General features: G+C 57.9%; 1 protein-coding gene across 1 annotated transcript in view; it reads right to left on the minus strand.

The window, feature by feature from the left end:
* The window catches only part of TBC1D22A (TBC1 domain family member 22A), a 216,143-nt gene that overhangs the window by 41,820 nt on the left and 151,293 nt on the right, over positions 1–23,030 (minus strand). Inside the window, exon 11 of the mRNA XM_066255142.1 lies at positions 11,739–11,866. Within this exon, the coding sequence (XP_066111239.1) occupies positions 11,739–11,866 (128 nt within the window). The remainder of the gene's footprint in view (positions 1–11,738; positions 11,867–23,030) is intronic.

The following is a 23,030-nucleotide window of genomic DNA, read 5'->3' on the forward strand; positions in this document are numbered from 1 at the left end:
CAGCCAGGATGGCCAGAGGACGGGGCCACACTTCTCTTCCCCCTGCCAGCCCCAAACAAGCACTGGTAGGTGCTCCTGAGTGCGCCCTACAGACACCAAGGTAACTCAGGTCAGAGTGCCAGGCACCCACCACTGACCCACGCAGCCCTTGGCGGGAGCCAGCACAGCCAGCCCTGTACAGGTGTGGAGACTTCCGGGCCCAGTGAGTGCAACAGGTGCACCGAAGGCGAGGTACAGAGGGAGCACTAGCAGGCCCAGCAGCAGGCTGGAGCCAACAGCAGAGAGCCACACCGCTGCATGTGCCTGTCCCTTTCAGCCAAACGTGGGGCCAGGCACTGCCCTGTGGAGCAACACCAGCACCGTGAGGAAAGTTTGCCAGGCTCTCTCCAGAACCACGCAGCTGCCTGAGCTGCAGAGTGGGAGGCAGAGTGGCCTGGGCTTCGGTGTGGGTCCTGCTGCCCCCAGCAGCTGGGCAGCCTCCCCTGTCCCTCCTAATTCCCAGAGAAGCTTGGCGGCCTCCCCACCATGCCACTGCCTTGGTGAGCCCTCCATACCTACAACATGGTTGCCCACCTTGAAATGCTAAGTTTTAGACAGTAACACTCCTAAAGCCCCATGGGACACAGGGCCACCCAGCACGAAACCCAGTACAAGGAGCAGGTCTCAGGGAAGGATGACTGAGACCAACCAGACACACAAAGCCCAGCGTGATGCACCTGAGACCAACCACTGCTCTCCTTCACAGACAGAAAGTCGAGGTCTGTGTCACACTGACTCCTTGGGCTCAGAAATCCAAATGAAGAAACACGTGTCCCTGCCAGTTCACACTGGCTGGTTCCCCCTTTCCCAGGACCTGTAACCCACACACAGAGCAGACACAGCGCTTCCAGGCTGGCAGGTCAAACCACAGGGTGGCCCATGGGCGCAGTCTCATTGACAAGGAAAGCGTGGAAACGCAGGGTTGGAGCCTTCGCCTCTGACCTTGAGGTAAGGGGTTCCCATTGCTATTTGGACCATAAAAGCAAAAAGGAAGTGAGGGCAGCAGGACAGGCCAAGGGGACCCAGAGCCCAGCACCTCAGGGAGCTGGGGGGATAGTGGCCGGCACTACCACCAAAGAGCAACAGAAGAAAGTAGTGCACAGATGCATAGAATCTGCTAAGACTAAATGCTGAGCCGTGTCCCGGCTTCCTGGTCGGGAGCGTCCCTTGGCCAAGCCCCAGCACACCACTTGGGAGACAGAGGCAGGGTCTGCTCCTGTGGGGTGGTGCGGGCCGCACGAGCTGACGTATGCTAAGGGCCGTGGCAGCAACGAGCACTGGTGCTTCCTTCTTAAATGGGCATTTTCCTTATTATGACTTTTATTCTTTTCTTCAATAGTCCAGAAGACTGACTTCTAAAATGAGTTTTAAGTTATCCATTAAAAAAAACACCTAAGTACGGCATTCAAATTTAGTGTAAGTAACCTAACAAATATTTATACTCCGTGACTCCTGGGAACGGAACTGCGGAACTGCGGGGCCGTCTTCAGTGAGCCATACAGAACAAGGGAGGGTCACAGGGAGCAGCGCAAGTGGGCAGTGCTGGGACGCTGAGAGCGCCTCTGGCTCCGACCAGCAGTGGGCTCTCACAGGGGGCGGTGCTTGCTGGGTGGGGGTCTGGCCCCGTGGACTCAAACACGTGTGCACCACGCAAAGACTGATTCAAGAGCAAGCTGCAGAGCCTGCAGGTAACACGGCCACAGGCTGACACACCTCAGCAACAGTGCACGGAAAGAAACACGGCCACAGGCTGACACAACTCAGCAACAGTGCACGGAAAGAAACACGGCCACAGGCTGACACACCTCGGCAACAGTGCACGGAAAGAACCGTTCTGCTGAGAGTCCGTCGCCTGCTTGCCAGACTGCGAGTGCAGCGCTCACCTGGCTCTTGTGGGGCGCCCTTCCACCGTCAAAGCTGGCTGGCCTTCCAGGCTCACCTTCTGAATCAAATTTGCAACAAAAATAATGTCAATCTGTTTATTCTTGAAGTAAATTCCTCCAAGGAAGTCTCAACACCCAGAATTTCACTAGGTAATTTAGTCAAATGAACTCTAAAAACTTGCTTTTGCAACTCTGGCTGTATTATTAGACTTTGCGATTGGAGTTGGGTTTTGTTTTTTTTTAACAATGTACAATGTAATTAGCCACTTAATATCATTAAGAAAATGTATGAGCCTTTCTGAGTTGAAAAACAGCCCAGAATGGTATTTACTAGCGATCCAGGTCTAAAAATAGGACCCTACTGCCTCAATGAACCATGTGTAAAAAAAAATGTAGTCACAAATAATATGTCTAATTACGTATTAAACTAATTCTTGCCTTCACCTTTTGAATTTCTAAACTCCTTACCTCATGTATCACTTTAATTGTTTTTCCAGTTCATTCCCAGGGAAACTGGCTGATGGAGAATTAATTAATGGTCCAATAAAGAGGCTGCCAGCATTGTTCCCGACACAATCTGAGCCCTGGCCTCATTTGCATGTCTCCTTTTATTCTAAACAATAGCACTGCTGAGATTTTGGCATGAAATTGTTAGCTCATTAAAGAGGACACAATCGTATCCATTCCCACAGATATTCATCAATTATCACATTCTACTGCAACACGAATCCATGCATAGAGAGCAGCCCCCTGCCGGTGTTCACACCATGACACGCCTGAGACTACTCAAGCCCAGTACAGACCATAAAAGGGGGAGCCCCCCACCCCGTGGTGTGGTGTGGAGGGGAGGCTGCAGCGTGCAGCAATGGCAAGGCCCACATGGGAAGAGCCCCCTCCTGACGGCTGGTGTCCTGGTCCCCCTCCCTGGTTGAGCAGGCTGACTTCAAGGCCCCCGGTGATGCCTGTAGAGGGGGACAAAGGGCACTGGGGTACTGAGTCCTCTGCCCGATGGCAGGCCGCACAAAGGGACCACCTAACCTGAGGACAGCCTGGCCTGAGACCAGTGGTGCCACACAGCAGGTGTCCTGCAGGAGAAGGCAGCTGGTGCCCCAATGGGCACCTCACCTTCTGCCACAAGCCCCCCCTCCCACTGCTGGCTGGCTGAGAAAACAAAAATCAAGACCCCAGAGCCTGCCTGCCTCCTGCCCAGAGAAGCCACCCGCTGGTTGTCCCTGCCTTATGCTTGCTACTGACTGCTCTGCCCCCAACTCAACTGAAGGACACTCCAAGGCTGAAGGCAGTTCTCACTGGTCTTCTAATGTCTAGACTGGAGCAGCAGGCCTGACCCAAATATCCTAACAGGTGCTCAAAGCATTGTCCGTAAACAGACGGCCAGACAAGCAGATGGCCAGTGTGCGTAGGGAGGTGAAACTAGAGGCACCCTCCGTGTGCGGAGCAGACCCAGAGGGGCCTTAACAGGTCAGAGCTGAGCATAGTGCACTGGGTGTGCGTGGTCTTAGCCTGCTTACTCCACTCTACTGAATAAATGGCTGTGGTCCTTCTCGGGGCTCTGGTTCCAGCATCTCTGCCTGTTGCAGTCCGATCCCTGAGGACACAAGGAACCTCCCGTTGTGGGCTCAGAAGACAGGGTGTCCCTCCTGTGGCAGCCTGAGGACCCGGCCTCCATGGACTCTGGGTGCATGGAGCCTAGAGGTCACTAAGTCCCAGGAAAGGAAGGGTAGAAAGGCCTGTCCATCCTTTTGGATGCAGTGCCCACCTCTGTCAGCCCTGCTCACTCCGTACCCCACGAGGTCCGCCTCTTCTGTGCCAGGATGAATAGAAGAGGCAGGCCATAATCATCTAGGAACAGCCCTCCTGCCACCAACGTCCTGGACAGACACACAGTGCTAAGGTGCACCTGCATGTCCCACGGCGCCCAGGGAAGGCCAGTCCTCTCTGCTGCCCGCCCACTTATGGGCTCAAGGGCATCACACGTTCCTGCACTGAGCACGAGCTGACCTTGAGGTGGTTTCATGTAGTTGGGGTGTTTTTTTTCTGCTCAACAAAACCACAGCACTTAAAGCCTGTCCTGTCTGACACTTCACAGGGCAGTGTGGCGTACTTTGCCCAGATCCCTATGTCCACTGGGCATGGTCCCCAGGATGTGTCCAAGGTCCTCCTCCTCAGTGGGTCCCAAATGGGGCTCAGCTGTCCCCAGAATCCTTCTACCACCTGCCCCTGACAGACAAGCGGGCTGGCCGAGGCTCTCCAAGCAGGAGTACATGCTGAAGAGTCCATGAGTCTCCTTGCCTAAGTACTTGAAGACATTCACAGAGGACAAGACAGGACACTAAAACCAGCTGCTTCCTGGCCCAGGAAACAAGAGGATGAGCCTGGCTTCCACCCAGGGAAGGGATCCAGGCAGAGCAGCACAGACGCCTTCCTCTCCCAGCTCCCCTAGATAGAGATGGGGACATGGCAACACAGAGACCTTCAACCTCTCAGCCCCTAAGCCAGAGGGGAAAGCTGAGGTCTCCTGCACGACCCAGCCCTTCTAACTGAAGGCTCTGCTCCGTCTCTACAGAGAAAAGCACGGCAGTGAAAAGAGAAGTCCCGGACAGCATTGCCCTCTCACTCTGGCGCCCGCAGGTCCAGGAGAGCCCAGCCTGGCAGCAGAGGCCCCTGCGGAGGCCTCGCTCGCCTGCTCCGGGGAGAAGGCCAGCAGCTGGCAGGAACCACACCTGTGCTGGCACGGCTTCGACGATGGAGCTGGGACACTTCATGTTTTCACTGACGTTAGTGAGGAACCAAATCCAGACCCAAAAATAACCTTACTTTATAATTGGGAATGCACACGCTTAAGAAAACATTGATACATCTTTGGAAACGGGCTCTTGGTGATGACAGAGATTAAAGTGTACAGCACATTTTTCAAAAGACACTGTCAGCTGCAGGGAAGAAATTAAAGACACTTTCAGAGTTAACATTTATTCTTCATGAAGTTTAATTAAAAGGCGCTTATTCCTGACACCACGATGCACCAGACCCCGAGTTTAAGGAAGACAAGAGAGTGGCAGTGACCACCTCCAAGTGTGGCAGTGCCCAGGGCTCCAGCCTCCTCCTCAAGGTGACAGTGACAGAGCACAGGGGCCCAGCTCTACCCACTGCTGGGCAGGGCCAGGGCCAGGTTGGCCCCAAAGCCACGGTGGTTTCTTAATATGGTGCATTCACATCAGTAAGAAAGTGATTTTTTTTCTTGAAAGCGTACTACCATTTCTGTACTTAAAATAAAATGCCATCAGGTGAAATGGATCACACTGAACCATTTGATCCTTCCTGACTTTAACCATATTGAGTCAAACAGCTCAGTCTATGCAGACACTCGACAGGGATGCCAACGTCCTTGGTCCTGTGTCCACTGCAGCACGTGGCCTCTGTGGACACAGGGACCTGGCACAGAGCAGCAGCACTGGCCTGTGTTGTGTCAACCAACATAGCAGGCCCGGCTAATGCTACTGTGCACCCAGAGGCCGGCAGCTACTCCCCAGTGCAGCCACCACCGCCAGGGTACCCCCAATCCCGGGGCCCTGGGAGTCTGACCTCACTGGAAAGCAGGGTCTCTGCAGATGTAGTGAAGGTGAGGTAAACAGTGGACAAGGGAGGATCCTAACCCAGTGACGGGCATCCTCGAAATAAGACAGAATGGGGACACAGGCACATAAGGGCAGAGAGCTATATGGTGACAGAGGCAGAGATGGGTGAAACATCTATAGGCGCCAAGGACACCAAAGCATGCTGGTTACTCCTGAAGCCAGGAGAAAGGCAGGGGACAGGTTTCCCCCACAGCCTCTATCAGGAGCCAGCCCTGTAGACACCCTAACACTCAGGACTGTGACAGACAAAATGCCTGAAGCCTCCAGCCTCCTTTGTAGTTGCTGAACCTGAGGAAACAAACCACACAAATGGCACCCTCTCCCGTTCTCTGCCTCCGCAGCCTGGGCTGGAGGGGCACCCTCTCCCGTCCTCTGCCTCCGCAGCCTGGGCTGGAGGGGCACCCTCTCCCGTCCCCTGTCTCCGCAGCCTGGGCTGGAGGGGCACCCTCTCCCTTCCTCTGTCTCCGCAGCCTGGGCTGGAGGGGCACCCTCTCCCGTCCCCTGCCTCCGCAGCCTGGGCTAGAGGGGCACCCTCTCCCGTCCCCTGCCTCCGCAGGCTGGGCTGGAGGGGCACCCTCTCCCGTCCCCTGCCTCCGCAGGCTGGGCTGGAGGGGCACCCTCTCCCGTGCTCTGCCTCCGCAGCCTGGGCTGCAGGGGCACCCTCTCCCGTCCTCTGTCTCCGCAGCCTGGGCTGGAGGGGCACCCTCTCCCGTCCTCTGCCTCCGCAGCCTGGGCTGGAGGGGCACCCTCTCCCGTCCCCTGCCTCCGCAGCCTGGGCTGGAGGGGCACCCTCTCCCGTCCCCTGCCTCTGCAGGCTGGGCTGGAGGGGCACCCTCTCCCGTCCCCTGCCTCCGCAGCCTGGGCTGGAGGGGCACCCTCTCCCGTCCCCTGCCTCCGCAGGCTGGGCTGGAGGGGCACCCTCTCCCGTCCCCTGTCTCCGCAGCCTGGGCTGGAGGGGCACCCTCTCCCGTCCCCTGCCTCCGCAGGCTGGGCTGGAGGGGCACCCTCTCCCGTCCCCTGTCTCCGCAGGCTGGGCTGGAGGGGCACCCTCCCCCGTCCCCTGTCTCCGCAGCCTGGGCTGGAGGGGCACCCTCTTCCGTCCCCTGCCTCCGCAGGCTGGGCTGGAGGGGCACCCTCTCCCGTCCCCTGCCTCCGCAGCCTGGGCTGGAGGGGCACCCTCTCCCGTCCCCTGCCTCCGCAGGCTGGGCTGGAGGGGCACCCTCTCCCGTCCCCTGTCTCCGCAGGCTGGGCTGGAGGGGCACCCTCTCCCGTCCCCTGTCTCCGCAGGCTGGGCTGGAGGGGCACCCTCTCCCGTCCCCTGTCTCCGCAGCCTGGGCTGGAGGGGCACCCTCCCCCGTCCCCTGTCTCCGCAGCCTGGGCTGGAGGGGCACCCTCTCCCGTCCCCTGCCTCCGCAGGCTGGGCTGGAGGGGCACCCTCTCCTGTCCCCTGTCTCCGCAGCCTGGGCTGGAGGGGCACCCTCTTCCGTCCTCTGCCTCCGCAGGCTGGGCTGGAGGGGCACCCTCTCCCGTCCTCTGTCTCCGCAGCCTGGGCTGGAGGGGCACCCTCTCCCGTCCCCTGCCTCCGCAGGCTGGGCTGGAGGGGCACCCTCTCCCGTCCTCTGCCTCCGCAGGCTGGGCTGGAGGGGCACCCTCTCCCGTCCCCTGTCTCCGCAGGCTGGGCTGGAGGGGCACCCTCTCCCGTCCTCTGCCTCCGCAGCCTGGGCTGGAGGGGCACCGGCTTTGCCGGGACTGTGCTGCCCAACAATTCCAGGGGCTCAAGAAAGCTTATCATGCAGGTCGTCACTCCCCCCTCCCCCCTGAGTATCCCTGCAGGCTGTCCCCTCTGTTCCAAGAGGTCTCGCTTTCACTCCTGGGGCTCCAGAGACAGGCGGGGCAGTGCTGCATGTCCCCACGCCATCCAGGAGCATTTCAGAGGCTCTGGCAGAGCATCACATGAGCAGCTGACCTCTGAGGGGCAGCGAGCAGGGACACAGCAAGGGCAGAGGTTTCTCAGACCAGACTCTCCAGGACATCAGGGGACAGAGCACAGCCCTGCGTGAGGGCACCTAGTACCATGATCCACATTCTTCATCACTGGGGCGTCGCAGGTCCAGATTTAAGGCTCAAGCCATGGCTGCCTGTGGCCCATGCTGACTCCCAAAGAAGCAATGCTCACATGCGAGCCCTTGGCACTGGGCCCTCTCACTCTGCACCGAGGGCCAAGGGCCCAGACAGGCCCACGGACTCGCCCAGGGCCACTCCGGGAGAAGCCGAGGAGTCAGGGTCCAAGCCCAGGTGCAGGTCCGGAGGGGGTGACCCACCAGCACTTTCTACCCAGTGCCTCTCACAAATCAAATGAGTGACAACAGAACAGGCAGGATTCATTCAGTGGAAGGCACAGATGGGCAAGTGGAACAATCAGAAACTCATCTCAGCCGCGAAACAAAGCCTGGCACTGAGGTCACGCGGGCTGCGTCCCCCATGCCCCCTAGAAGAAAGCCTGCCATCAGAGCCCTCAGCAGCTGAAAGCTGAAAGTTTAGATGGGCTGATTAAATTGCATTTGCATATGTATATGCAAATTTTGAATACTCAACTCAAGAAATAAAAACATGCGATATAATTTAAAACAACATGGACTTGAGGCACAGGTAGGTCTTCTTTGTATGCAGCTGCTTGCTTTGTTAGCTGATGCATCAGACAGGTGCCCTGGGAGGAGCTCCTGATCACCATGCCGCTTACCCTCCCTGTGCCAGCGACCTAGGCAGGCAGCTCCTGTGGCCAACAGGACCTGAGGTTTCCTGGTAACGCCTGGTATGGAGACCAGATGGGTTCAGTACACAAGGGCAGGTTCATTAGCTGAGAGCAAGAAGCTCGTGTCTGAAAATCATTCAGAGAAAAGCCATTACCTTTTTTATGCAGACTCTCCCTTCAGGGAAGTCAGGGCCAACCCACACCCTCCCTCGGCTGCAGACAGGAAGCCCTAGGATGCCTTCCTATTAGGTGCAGTGTCCCAGAGCAGTGCCCCCACCCCCACCACAGCGCAGGAAACAGGCAGGTAGACCCACCTCCCGGGCTGGAGACAACGGTGTCACAGAGCAGGGCCCTGAGAACAGGCTGCCTCCCCACCCGGCAAGTCCCAACCACCAGGAGCACACTGCGGGCTCCGGGGTTAACCTGCAGCCCGAGTAACCAGGGAGCGCAGTCCTGGACCAGCAGAAGCCCTGCCTCAGAAAGGGGAGGGGTCTGAGGACGGGAGGGAGGAGTCTCTGGCTCCTCAGACTTAACAATGGATAGAGCAGACAAGTACACAGAAATCAGACGGTCCTGTCCGAGTGGAGTCTTTTTCCAGAGTCCCTGAGCCCCAGAGTCCTACATATGGAGAAGGACATCATTTCACACAAGGTCCCTGAGGTCGAGCAGCTGACGATGCCCGAGCCCTGGCCACAACACCACTACCCTGCCGCTGAGGAATAATGACAGAGCAGTGGACTCACAGTGGCATGAGCCCTGGGTGGGCCTCTTCTCATGCAGCTGCTTAAAGCACATTCAGACCCCTCTGCTCCTGCAGAGCAGAAATGTCAGGAAACCACAGGCTCTGCGACCAGGGCATCCTCGGACCCAAGACCATGTGGTACCACCCTGCCTAAGGCCCTCACTCCAATTCAGCGACTCATGCCCTGTACTGCAAGCGGTCAGAACACCCACTGTGAGAAAGCCTGTGACAGGTTCCAATCCTTACAGGACACTGCGATTGTCAAGCCACGGCGTCAGCAAGGACTGCGTGGTGAGGGCAGCCTTGCTGACCTTGAGGGTGCAAACATAATGTAACTTAAAACAATGTTCTTGTGACACCTGAGAGAAAAAACCTTTCTACCTGCCGCTCAGACGATTTCAACAGGAAGTGGACACAAACGAAGGTTTCCCAAAAGCTGTGTATGTGGGGTGAGGGCTCCAGAGGAGAGCCCACCTGTGAGCGTCTGCTGCCCTCCCTGTCCCCCTGCTCTGCCCTGCTCCTGCCACAAGGAAACAAGGGCCCACGTGACACTGAGTCCTGGGTTAATGAATGTGCCTCGCTCCAAAGAAGAAAGCTCAGGGACACATATGAGAAAGCAATCAATGAACTAAGGTGTCGTAACGAAAAAAACTGATGATTGATGCTTCTCAACTCTCTCCACTCCTGTCTATCTGTCCCTATCTATCCCTCTCTCTGTCCCTGTAAAAAAATAAATAAATCAGTACCTCTGTCACATTTTTCAAGTAACTGCTGAACCAGGACCACTTCTGGTGAGTGTCATGCGCTGGCCCAGGGAGCAGGGCCGTCTCCCAACTGTGCAGTGATCTCTGAGGTCTTGCGTACTAATGTCTTTCTCATTCACTTTTGTGCCACTACCTAGTTTGGGGTCTGGGACAGAACAGGTGCCTCTTAATAACCTTTCGTTTACACATATCCCACGAGATGCCTCGCAGGGGTTACAGAGCTCCTAAAACCTGTCATGGCCCTGGTTTAGAGGAGAGGGATTACCAGTTGCCGTCCTATGATCACTTTGCATTTCGTTGCCAAAAGATGCAATATAATTTCATGGTTACTGGGCTTGTAAAATAAAAATACCCCCAATTTCTAAGATAGGAAAGGCTTTATGACCAGAGAACAGCAGTCCAAGAATGAGTCCATGGTACAAATGAGTCAATTCATGACAAAATTTAATTTCGGGAAAATTAACTCAATAAAGATGACACACTTGTGCTTTAATTTTAATGTTCATTATGTGTTTTAGCAAGTGGTGACGGACCCTGGACACACAGTCCATTTTCAGGGTCCTCAAAATGCAGTGGACTTAACACCTAATTTACCCGTAATGGGGACAGGATTACAAGGAGCTCTGCATACTATGGGAGATTAAATTTGTTCCTGAGATGGTCCCGAGACCCGACCATCAGTGCCAGGCTGCCGGCCACCTAAGCCAACGGCCAGGGAAAGGCTTTATGTCTGACAAACAGGGCCCAGGAGTTCTGTGGCTGCCCAGGGCCTCACAGATGAAAACCAAAGTCAGGGTGGGATGCAGTCTCCTGACTCGTCACAATGTCCACAGCAAATGCCATCAGTGTAGTGCAGGAAGGAAAACTCAGGTCAACGCATGCAGCTTCAGAGCCATGAAACACACAGAGATACGCGGGGCACACGGGCAGCACCAAAACAGAGCTCCGGACTATTGTTCCACTATGGGACTCATGAGAACAAGTGAAGAGCATGTCCCGTGGGCATGGGGGTCCGCATGTCAGCAGCCAGAGCATCCCAACCCATAGAAAGAACGCATCAGCCAAACCAAGACTGTCTTCCTCACAGGGGGGATCAGGCTGGGACCCCTCCACACAGGGTGGCCCAGCTGACACCCTTTCAGCCTGCCTAAGGCCCTGCCCCCCCCCACCCTCTCCATGGCCATCCACGTACTAGGCTCTGATGCCAGAGCCAACCCCAGGGCCTGCACCTAAGCTGCGCACGAAGCAGCCTGTGCCTGCGTCCCACTCCGTGTCCATAGGCTGCTGCCTGCTCATTGTGAGAGGAAGCTGCCCATGGTTAGGAGTGCGCAGCAGCCTCCACGGGACGCGACTCCAGTCCCAGACGGGCACCTGCTATCTGCGAGCCACCCACAGACTGGCCTCAGCTTCAGCCAGCATCTCCTCCGAAATGGAAAGGGACTAGAATGCGCAATGCCACACTCGGGGGACAGGTGGTTTGTCCCAGAAAACTCAATCTCCTCAAGAAATGAGCTTCATCAAAACCGGTGGGGAGGAGGGGCTTCACATCGCCCGGCTCTGTCAGTGAGCTTTCATAAACAGTACGAGTAACTCGGAACACAGACGTGTATGAGCATGAGTGTTTGAGGGAGACGTGGCTCAGACCCATCCGCAGTCTTGAGCGCTCACGCCGCCCACCGCCAGGACCCTGCCCAACAGAAATGCCAGCAAGCAGGGGAGGACACTGTCAAGCACAGTGGGAGTGAAACTCAGCCACTACACAAGACAGAAGTCCCTTCCCTGTTTCACGTTGGCACAGGTGACAAGAGCATCAGAAACGGACTTGGAAGCACTACAGTCGACCACGCCATGCCCTCAGGCAACGCCACGCTACGCACAGACTGGCATGGGAGGGGCAGAGCTCACCTGGTAGGTGTCCCACAGGCGGATGGTGCAGCGCAGGGGCACCTCCCTCATCAACAGGTTGTTCATCCAGCGGAAGGCGAACTGCAGGTACCGCACCTCGTGCTGGTCCAGGTGCCGGTGGACTTGCTCTGCGCGACACAAACACAGGCCAGGCTGTCAGGGAGCCACCTCCTCCGTGCCCACTGCACAGCAACCTGCTCACCACCACTGCCCAGGACCTCGGGGATGCCCACAGACGCACTTCTCCCGCCCAAGGCAGACCACCAGACACAGGCTGAGGTCCTGGGGGGTCCTGGAGGGTCCTGGGAGGCCCAGAGAGGCAGGGACGAGCTCAGCAGCTCCTCTGGCAAACGCCGCCTACTTCTGGACCCAGCCAGTGAGTGCCAAGCAGGCACGGCCCTGGTCAGGTGCCTCTGGGTGCCAGGTAAGAAAAGGCTGGGTCTGTGAGGAGAGCCAGGCTTCCCTAACTGCATTTCCCGGGCACACATCTCCTGTCAGGGACGAAGCTGCTTGTCCCCAGGCGCTGCAGTGGCAATTCCCAGCCTATGGCCCTGCATGCCCTAACCGGGTCTCTGCCAAGCGAGTGGTCAGCAGCAACCCAGAATGTCTTGTTGACCAACGGACTGGACGGGATGGGACCTGGATTTTCCACACTGCTGCTTTCACAGGGCCCACCCACATGTTGCTAATGTCTTCCCTCTGTGCCTGTCTCTTCCTTGACCTCCTGAGCCATGGACATGGCCTCTCTGCGGGGCACCCATCCCCAGGGGCCTGCCCTGAGAGGCCACCCTGAGCAAAGTCCAAAGTGTTCCCTCTTCTCCCAGAGTTCTAGCAGTGGCAAACAAGTGTAAGAGAAGTCAGTGCTGTGGTTTGCGTTACACATGGTCGAGATAACTATCATGCTGCAGAAACCAAAGGCAGGGGCTGTCCCGACACCCTCTGCATCCCACAGATGAGGACTTGCAGGAAGGGGGGCACCTGGCTGGAAGGTGCTATCCCCACCAGAGGAGCTCTGGGCAGCCCTAATTTCCATGAGGCCCCTACACCTGCCACACGCTGCCTCTGCCGGGACAAACTGGGGACTGATGGCCCCAAGATGAGCACAGGGCGGGGCTCGGGGGCCAGGTCCTGGAGGCAGGCAGGGACGGGGGGCAGGCTGGGCAGCAGGGGTCTTCCAGCTGGCATTGGCTCACCCTCTGTTCAGCTCCTCTGGCGCCTGGCTCCTGTCCCTGAAGGGTCAGTTCCCACACCAGGGAGGGGCATCTTGCTTCACTTTATTGAGAGTTCTGGCACATGCCCATGCATAGATTATGAGAGACCCCTGCACTTCTATATCAGCAAGGCCCCAATGCCTCCCCCATGAGAGCACAGGGAACAGCAAGGACTCTGCCAGAAGCCCCTGCTGTGGCCAGGACGCTGACGTGACAAAACATTTAAATATGGCTGACACAGTGAGCAAGGACAGCTGCTTCACACAGAGAAGGAGCAGTGAACGTCCATAAGCACGCAGCCCGCGGCCAGGGAAAGGCAGGGGTGACCATCCTGAGAGAGAGTCACTGCCCACAAACACAGCACCCGAGACAGGTGCCAGGCCCTGCCAGGGGCTCCCGGCCCTTTCCAGTCCCTGCCAGTCTCCAGCCTGCAACTTCAGCGGCCTGGGCGGCGGTCATGCCCACCCTGCTAGTGCTGGACAGACCACGGTATATATAGGTCAGCAAACACCAGCCCTATCATGTCTCCACTGGTGGGACGGCTTAGCTCGGCCCTTTAAAGGCAGCCGGGGGTTTGTCACAGATTAATCACTGGAAGGCCTGACCAGGCGGCGCAGTGGATAGAGCGACGGACTGGGATGCGGAGGACCCAGGTTCAAGACCCCGAGGTCGCCAGCTTGAGCGCGGGTCATCTGGTTTGAGCAAAAAGCTCACCAGCTTAGACCCAAGGTCATTGGCTCCAGCAAGGGGTTACTTGGTCTGTTGAAGGCCCATGGTCAAGGCACATATGAGAAAGCAATCAATGAACAACTAAGGTGTCGCAACGAGAAACTGATGATTGATGCTTCTCATCTGTTCCTGTCTGTCTGTCTCTATCTATCCCTCTCTCTGATCTTCTCTCTCTCTCTCTCTCTCTCTCTCTCTCTCTCTCTCTCTCTCTCTCTCCCTGTAAAAAAAAAAAATCACTGGAAGGAAGTGTTAACTCCCAGGTTACCAACGTGGATTCAAGTGCTTCTTAACCGATTCCAGGACACCTGGACATCTGTCCATGCCACCACCGCACTGCCCCCCATCTGCACTGTAACACAGTGATTTGTTAGCTGAGGAGCCGTCAGGCCCATGTACCAACAAGGAGCCTTACTTGGTTCTTCACTGGGGTCCCAGCAGGAGCCCGACAGCCTGGCGGGGTACACTGACTTCAACAGGGTAGAGGCCCGTCTGGCCACGCCTGGCATGTGCTACATATCCAGCAGCCTGTTAAACAAGCAGGCCCATGCCCAGCACCAGACACTCAGGAGACCCAGACAGGCAGCCACGCAGGAAGGAGCTGCCCAGGGCGAGTGACGCACAGAGCAGTCAGCCTCCCCAGCCAGGTCCTGCACTGCCTCCCAACTCACTGAAGGAGAAGGGTGCCTTTGTGAGCAGGAACACAAACAGCTCTAGCATGTGCCATGAGGCACAGGACATCTTCCCAGTGTACACTGCAAGCACACAGATCCGAGAAAGTAAACACACACTTCTGGAACATCTGTCACTGAAGAAATGTAACTGAGCAGAGTAAAGATAAACCCTTTTTCCTCTATGGTGAATTCCACCTGCAGTGGTACAGGAAGGAGCAGCCCTCGCCCCCTCCCCAAGATGTGGCCAGAGGTGATCCTGCCTCAGGCTTGGCCAGAAGGAGCCTAATGCAGAGAGTCCATCCACAGGACAGCTTCCTGGCCAGGGCCTGCCCCCCCCCCCGTGAGGCAGGCTGGGTAACCCATCAAAGGTGCATGTGAGGCAGCCACAGACTCAGGATAGAACTAAGGGCTGTCTCGTTCTGTAAAAGGATCCAACATGGCCAAGTGGGTGCAGGAACTTGTCCCATATCTCTGGGGATCAGCGCCCTAGCACAGCCATCACCCTCTGCAGAGCAAGGCAAGTCCGTCTGGGAACGCACACACAGGAAGGACCAGACTCTGACATAGCATCAACCTCACAGGACACAGACGAACTGCTTCCAGACAGGAGCTCCTCCCCCACGGGCTCTCCGGGATTTATCACGGTCTCCGCGTGTACACCTGCAAAGGTGAAGCCGCAGAGCAGACAGGGCCTGTGTCCTGCCCTCCAGGACGGCCACTTGCAACAGAGACAGAGGAAATTCCACCTGGAGCCTCCAGGTCGTCTGTGTCACCAGAATTAGTAACCCTGAGTGTCCTGAAAGCCTAGCCTCCCCTCTGCCAGCGCAGACCTGAGGAGACTGAACAAGTGAACATGTGCCTACCTGGAGGGATGTCACTAGGAATCTGAGGCGCCTCAGGGCCTGTGCTCGCTGGACAGTCGCTCTTAGCACTGAGTCAGGGCCCACAGAGCATCCGTCCTGACATGCCAGAGAGCAGGTCTTGCTCATGGGGGTGGGAGGGAGGCACTCTCGTGGATCACGGTGCTTCTCCAGGGCCTGCTACCAGCTCTGCCACCACCTGTGAGTGGGCACAGCGAATTTTGGCAAGGCTGCCTCCTCCTCTGAACATGTTGAGAAATGGACGACTAAACTCCAGGCGTTGCTTTCAATTTATAGACATCAGAGCTGCAAATGCACATGCCGCAAAGATTCATTTTTCCTGTTTCCTAAGTAATTGTGAGCAGATGCTCTTCTGCTGATACAGGTAATTTGGTTAGCAATAACTCTGAACCCGAAATTTCCATTTCACTGGGAATAAGAGTGTACGTGTAATGAACGAGCAGGCAGATGTAATTATTGTCATCTTTCAGGTTGAGAAGATTCTTTTCACAAAACCCTCTGGTGGCAGGCAGGGCAGTGCCGCTGCCAGGAGGCCGCCCGGAAGGTGGGTGCCTGTCATGCGGCCTGTGGGAGAAGCCGCCACGGTGTCTGCTGGCCACTCTCCTCAGCATGTTCAACGGCAGATCTGCAGACTGAAAGTTTTGCTGAAACATCTTGTCTTTTCGATTAAAAATAAAAATAAATTATGCAAACACACTGTATCCCAGGATTTGTGCTAAAAAGGAAAAGGAACACGCATCCCATAGACTTGGCATAAGAAACATGTACTGTTTATGTAGGGCCAGACACTGTTTAGATTTATTTGCCCAAAAGCACGCATAACTGCTCACACTCAGACACCTGACAAAGGGCGCCTCACAAAGGCCCTCGCAGGCCGAGAGCAGATGTGGGTACCACGGTGTCTACCGGGCAGCCTGAATAGGCTCTGACTCAGGGGGAACATTTCAATTCTCTAATCAGTCAAAAGATAAAAGAGAATAAGAGCCAATCCCACTGACAGGGAGCATGGGCCTCTCACAGCCATGAAGGCCTCATCCCGGGCTCTCTCGTCCCCTCGTTGCAGGATTTAGTTTATGTCAACAATTAATGGCTACAACAGACTCCGGGCCCGGGCCCAGGCCCTGGGCCGCGGAGGCGAGACGGCAGAGCTGGGACAGAGAGCAACAGGAAAGCAGGGAAAGACCTCTGGTTGCAGAGTGAGGAGGGCCTGGGTTCAAACCCCAGCAGCTTCTGGAAGGAGCTCCAGGATCCCGGAGCTGCAGACTCTCTTTTGCAGAACAGGGAGCGCCCAGCTCCCTCACGGCACTCCCTTAGAACTCCTGGCGCAGTGGTGGCCACACAGTGGGCACAGGACAGGTGCCAGCCCCTCCCGGCCCTCCTCTGGCTCCCAGACCAAGCAGAGGGAACGTCAGTTCAGAAACAAATCCATTGTGGAGGCTCCAAGCGGGATGAACGGAGCACCCGCTGCAGGGCAGCAAGCCTGCTCCCTGCCTTCCCAGTCCACCGGCCAGAAAGCGGTTTCCGAGCCTCCCTGCACACTCCTCTTTCCCGCCACCATGGTGCGTGAGCAAAGTCACAGAATGGGCAGCACTGAAGGAGACCACAGGAGAGAGGCCGGGCTCTGGGCAGGGCTTGTGCCAGCACCAGTCACAGGGGGACACCTGTCCTGCGAAGGCTGCCAGCAGCCACCACCGAAGACAAGGAAGGGGACAGAGGGGCCAAGGTGACAAGGGGAAGGGGAGCCCGTGCCATACCCCAAGAGGGTGGGGTGTAGGGAACAGCAAAGCAGTTGTGCCTCACAAGAAGCCATTCCACATCCACACACGTGCCTCTCAGCAAGGACCACTGCTTCCCTCAGGAAGTGTACAGAAACCAAGAGCAAGTCGGGTTTATTTTGAAAATTTAACACCATCTCAGAAGTGTGCTGATGGTATAAAGAGAGGAATCCCAGCCCTCACACGTCCCATCACTGAGCTGGGAGGACATGCCCCAGGCTCCCACAGGCCGTGCCCACTTGCCCCCACACACCCACCCTGCGTGAACAACACACCAGCCCCCTGCAGGCCCAACTGCTGCAACCTGGAGCCACCCCTCCTTAGCCACCACACCACCACCTCCGCCAGCCCCCACTCACACCACCACCTCCGCCAGCCCCCACTCACACCACCACCTCCGCCAGCCCCCACTCACACCACCACCTCCGCCAGCCCTCACTCACACCACCCCAGCTGGCACCACTACGGAAGCTCAGTGCACAGACTGGCCGTCCCAGTGCGCCTTCCAACTGCAGAGGAGCCCCATGCGGCTGTCCAACCACTGTCACACACTCAGACCCGATACACAGGTATTTCACACCTGCCCATGGTGTGTACAGTCATTCACATGCCAACTCAGAGGCCACAGTTCCGAGTCAGGGCTGGAGGAACGCTGGAAAGAGAGGGTCCTACACAGGTGCTCAGCCCCGCGGGTGGCCCCTGGAGGGCTGACGCAGCCTCAGTGCTCCCCAGAGCTGGAACACCACGTGGAGAAAGCAGGCAGGCGGGAGGGCCGTGCAAGGCTGTGGCTGCCACACTCACGCCATGGGCTTGAGACGCGGCCCCGGCTGATGAACTGAATGGAACTAAGCCCCAACATCCTCAGTGCCCCACGTGGCACCCAGCACCCCCTGCCAAGGGCCACCACCAGCTGACTTATCTAAACACACATGTGTAGATGGCTACATGGGGACAGTGAGGGAACCGACAGGCAGCCTGGCTCCAGAGGGTAGGAGTGTGGGCCAGGGAAGCAGAGAGGAGGCTTCAATAAGCAAAGGCCCAGTCGGCGACTGCTTCCCACACATGGCAGGTCACAGAGGGAACCGGGTCAAGGACACAAATCTGACTACGGGGACAGTGCCAGTAAGCCCTAGCCAATGGAGCTCACCGCATGGATGCTGTGACTCAGGCTGCACCCAGGGCGGACGCCATTGCTCAAGAGCCCCTCCCACTGGCAACAGGATGTAACTGCACACCATATCTACACTGGGCAGCAGGAGCTGCAGGGGCCTGAGTAGCAGGCAGATAAGCAGGGGCTGCATGCCCCAGGCTTGTACTGCCCTGCCCAGCAGCGGCCCCTGCCCTCCCCATCCTCTCCCACCCACAACAAAGGGTGGGGGCCAACAAGCACAGACGTGACACCAGCAAATGCACTAGAACATGCTTGGCCTGCACTGTCTCGGGGGGGGGGGGGGGGGCTGGTGCATGACTGCAGCTCAGAGAGGCACCACAAAGACCCATGCCCTGGGGGACAGCCACCCGGGACCCAGAGGTCCCCTACTATAAAGGCAGGAAGTGCCGGCACAAACTTTTACAGAGGGCCAACGGCTCGTCAGCCTGGGACGTGAGACGACCTCCGTGAAGGTTCACGGTCCTCTGCCAGCCAGCCCAGTGTGGAGACGGCAGCCGCCAACGCCGCCTCCTGCCGGGTTTTAGAGGGACGCTGGCTCTTTATGGTGAGGGAAATAAAACGACTCACACTCCCTCCAGCAACTTGTGACCACAGACAAAAACGACTTTGGGGAATCATTGCAAAACCAGATTTGATGGTCTACATTCAAGACCAAGACAACTTCTGCTTCATAAGGTCAAGGAGAATTGCTTAATTTGGAAGTCTCTACTTACAATTTAATTAAGTAGTCTCAATTTGGCAATAAACTCTGAGCATCAATCTCGAAATGGAGGGTCACGAAGACATCGTCATTAAGGAGGAGAGCCTCTCAATCACAAGCTCGGGCCTCACGTGCCCAAGTCTCCGCATACGTAGCGTGCCCCCTGGTATGAACACGCACCCCATGGGAGCATCTGGACACAATGCTGCACAGCCTCTGAGAGGCTGCAAGAAGGACAAGCATCTCCCACAGGCCTCCGAGCCATGCATGGGGGGCTGCAAGCATAAACGTAGAGCCCCACCTAGCCCACCCAGGGCTCAACCCCCAACATCCACGTGGCCAAGGGTACAGCCACCTTCAAACTGCACCCAAGCCGCTCAAAGCACCCATCACTGCAGGAGACCGGGCACGCAGGGTGCTGCAGCAACCCACCGGCACGCCAGCCCATCAGCACTGAGCAGCACTGCGCTTGGCACTGGCTGCCAGGTGGAGGGATGAACATGTAGCTCGGTCCTCTAAAGAATGTGCATTTCCTGCACACCTCCCTCTTCACAGGGTCGTGTGGACAGTGAGGCACCAGAAGGCACAGGACACTGGCCAGGAGTCCCAAGAGGAAATGCAGGGGTGGGGAACAGGGGTGCTACCCAAGAAAGTCCTGGGGCACAGGTGGGACACCACTGCGTCCCCAGTGGTTGGGAGCGGCTGAGAGGGCTCTGTGTGCAGCAGCACGCCAGGGCGGGCACAGCTAGAGGCCGCCTGGGAATCACCCAGCAGGGGCCAGGCTCTCAAATGGGGCCATACCACACACCCATCACTGGCTGTTGTAAAAAGCCAACACAATACCACAGACAAGGACCCGAGAACAGCGCCTGGCACACTGGAGACACCTAACAGACACCAACTGCTATCATCACTATTAGCAGCAGCAGCCAAGGTCAGAGTCAGCGATGCAGGCTGCAAAGGAACTCGCTGCATGTATCCCTCCTCTCAGTATGCAGCAAAACATGCATGTGGGTTTTCACTGAGGGCACATGGATTCAGCCTGCGCAGGGGCACGACACCCACCGAGGGGGCACCCGGCACACGGGCAGAGCGGCCAGGGCAGGCTGGCATCCAAGGAACCCGTCAGGCTCTGAAAGCACAGTGACTCAAGCCACACTCACACAGGAAGGGCCCCGAGCAGCAGGGTGTGGGGACAAAGCCTCACCTGCAATGAGGGAGACGGCAGGAGAGTGGACCTGCAGCACATGGGCCTTGCTGCCATGCATGTCCCAACATCACACCGTCCCACGTGTGCTATGCCAACCACCAGGTCTGTGTATCTCGTGTGAGATACCACTCCCACGCCAATGCTCACAGCAGCCACCACGGGGCCTCACGAGGACCCGCAGGGAGGGGCTCGTCGTTCTCCCTGTAACACAGGACCCACTCCACAGCCAGGGCGCACCACGGTTCACAGCAGCCACCACGGGGCCTCACGAGGACATGCAGGGAGGGGCTCGTCACTCTCCCTGTAACACAGGACCCACTCCACAGCCAGGGCGCACCACGGTTCACAGCAGCCACCACGGGGCCTCACGAGGACCCGCAGGGAGGGGCTCGTCGTTCTCCCTGTAACACAGGACCCACTCCACAGCCAGGGCGCACCACGGTTCACAGCAGCCACCACGGGGCCTCACGAGGACATGCAGGGAGGGGCTCGTCACTCTTCCTGTGACACAGGACCCACTCCACAGCCAGGGCGCACCACGGTTCACAGCAGCCACCACGGGGCCTCACGAGGACATGCAGGGAGGGGCTCGTCACTCTCCCTGTAACACAGGACCCACTCCACAGCCAGGGCGCACCACGGTTCACAGCAGCCACCACGGGGCCTCACGAGGACATGCAGGGAGGGGCTCGTCACTCTCCCTGTAACACAGGACCCACTCCACAGCCAGGGCGCACCACGGTTCACAGCAGCCACCACGGGGCCTCACGAGGACCCGCAGGGAGGGGCTCGTCACTCTCCCTGTGACACAGGACCCACTCCACAGCCAGGGCGCACCACGGTTCACAGCAGCCACCACGGGGCCTCACGAGGACATGCAGGGAGGGGCTCGTCACTCTCCCTGTAACACAGGACCCACTCCACAGCCAGGGCGCACCACGGGTTCACAGCAGCCACCACAGGGCCTCACGAGGACATGCAGGGAGGGGCTCGTCACTCTCCCTGTAACACAGGACTCACTCCACAGCCAGGGCGGCACCAGGGTTCACAGCAGCCACCACAGGGCCTCACGAGGACATGCAGGGAGGGGCTCGTCACTCTTCCTGTGACACAGGACCCACTCCACAGCCAGGGCGCACCACGGTTCACAGCAGCCACCACGGGGCCTCACGAGGACATGCAGGGAGGGGCTCGTCACTCTCCCTGTGACACAGGACCCACTCCACAGCCAGGGCGCACCAGGGTTCACAGCAGCCACCACAGGGGCCTCACGAGGACATGCAGGGAGGGGCTCGTCACTCTTCCTGTGACACAGGACCCACTCCACAGCCAGGGCGCACCACGGTTCACAGCAGCCACCACGGGGCCTCACGAGGACATGCAGGGAGGGGCTCGTCACTCTTCCTGTGACACAGGACCCACTCCACAGCCAGGGCGCACCACGGTTCACAGCAGCCACCACGGGGCCTCACGAGGACATGCAGGGAGGGGCTCGTCACTCTCCCTGTAACACAGGACCCACTCCACAGCCAGGGCGCACCACGGTTCACAGCAGCCACCACGGGGCCTCACGAGGACCCGCAGGGAGGGACTCGTCACTCTCCCTGTGACACAGGACCCACTCCACAGCCAGGGCGCACCACGGTTCACAGCAGCCACCACGGGGCCTCACGAGGACATGCAGGGAGGGGCTCGTCACTCTCCCTGTGACACAGGACCCACTCCACAGCCAGGGCGCACCACGGTTCACAGCAGCCACCACGGGGCCTCACGAGGACATGCAGGGAGGGGCTCGTCACTCTCCCTGTAACACAGGACTCACTCCACAGCCAGGGCGGCACCAGGGTTCACAGCAGCCACCACAGGGCCTCACGAGGACATGCAGGGAGGGGCTCGTCACTCTCCCTGTGACACAGGACCCACTCCACAGCCAGGGCGGCACCACGGTTCACAGCAGCCACCACGGGGCCTCACGAGGACCCGCAGGGAGGGGCTCGTCCTTCTCCCTGTGACACAGGACCCACTCCACAGCCAGGGCGACACCACGGGTCACAGCAGCCACCATGGGGCCTCACGAGGACCCGCAGGGAGGGGCTCGTCCTTCTCCCTGTGACACGAGACCCACTCCACAGCCAGGGCGGCACCACGGGTCACAGCAGCCACCATGGGGCCTCACGAGGACACGCAGGGAGGGGCTCGTCACTCTCCCTGTGACACGAGACCCACTCCACAGCCAGGGCTGCACCACGGGTCACTCTGCTCTCCGCCTGCTCCCTCGTAGCAGTAATAAAAATATTTTCACTTGGGTGATAACAAAGCTGAATCTAGTTTACCAGCTGTAACCGAATTCTGTCTTCAAAGAATAAATCAATTTTAACTTTATAATGTAGTCGGGACAGCTTTCAGAGAGATTTCATTACAATCACACTGCACTTGAATTTAAAAACACAGGAAAGGGAAAGCACACAGGCAGGTAAAGCCACTGAGCATGCAGAGGCGGGGCTGTTCTCCATGAAAAGTGTTCTGGGCTGAAATTGTGAAGTTTTAGTAATTATAATGGTCACTGCCACCCTTGGCCTCCCGGGGTTCGGTTAGTGTCATCCACACCAACGGGCATCACTGGGGGCCAGATAGCGGAGCCTGCCCAGGGAACCAGTGCCAGACAGGGCCCTTCGCTGCCCAGGCTGGCCCACATGGCCCACCAGAGCCCTCATAGTGGGCACCAACCTTGAGTGAACGCCAAGCCCCGTCCTCAGTACCCCACATATACCGACTCTCACAACCCTTCACATATGGGAAACGAGGGCCAGTGTGAGGACATCACTCACCAGGCCACTCATGCGTGAAAGGGCCAGAATCCAACCCCAAATCAGCCAGCCTCCAAAGTCCAGTCTTACTCCCCATGCTGTGCTAGAGTGGTTAAGGGTAAGCCAGAAACTGTTCA

The sequence above is a fragment of the Saccopteryx bilineata genome, chromosome 1, assembly GCF_036850765.1.
Source record: "Saccopteryx bilineata isolate mSacBil1 chromosome 1, mSacBil1_pri_phased_curated, whole genome shotgun sequence".
NCBI lineage: Eukaryota > Metazoa > Chordata > Mammalia > Chiroptera > Emballonuridae > Saccopteryx > Saccopteryx bilineata.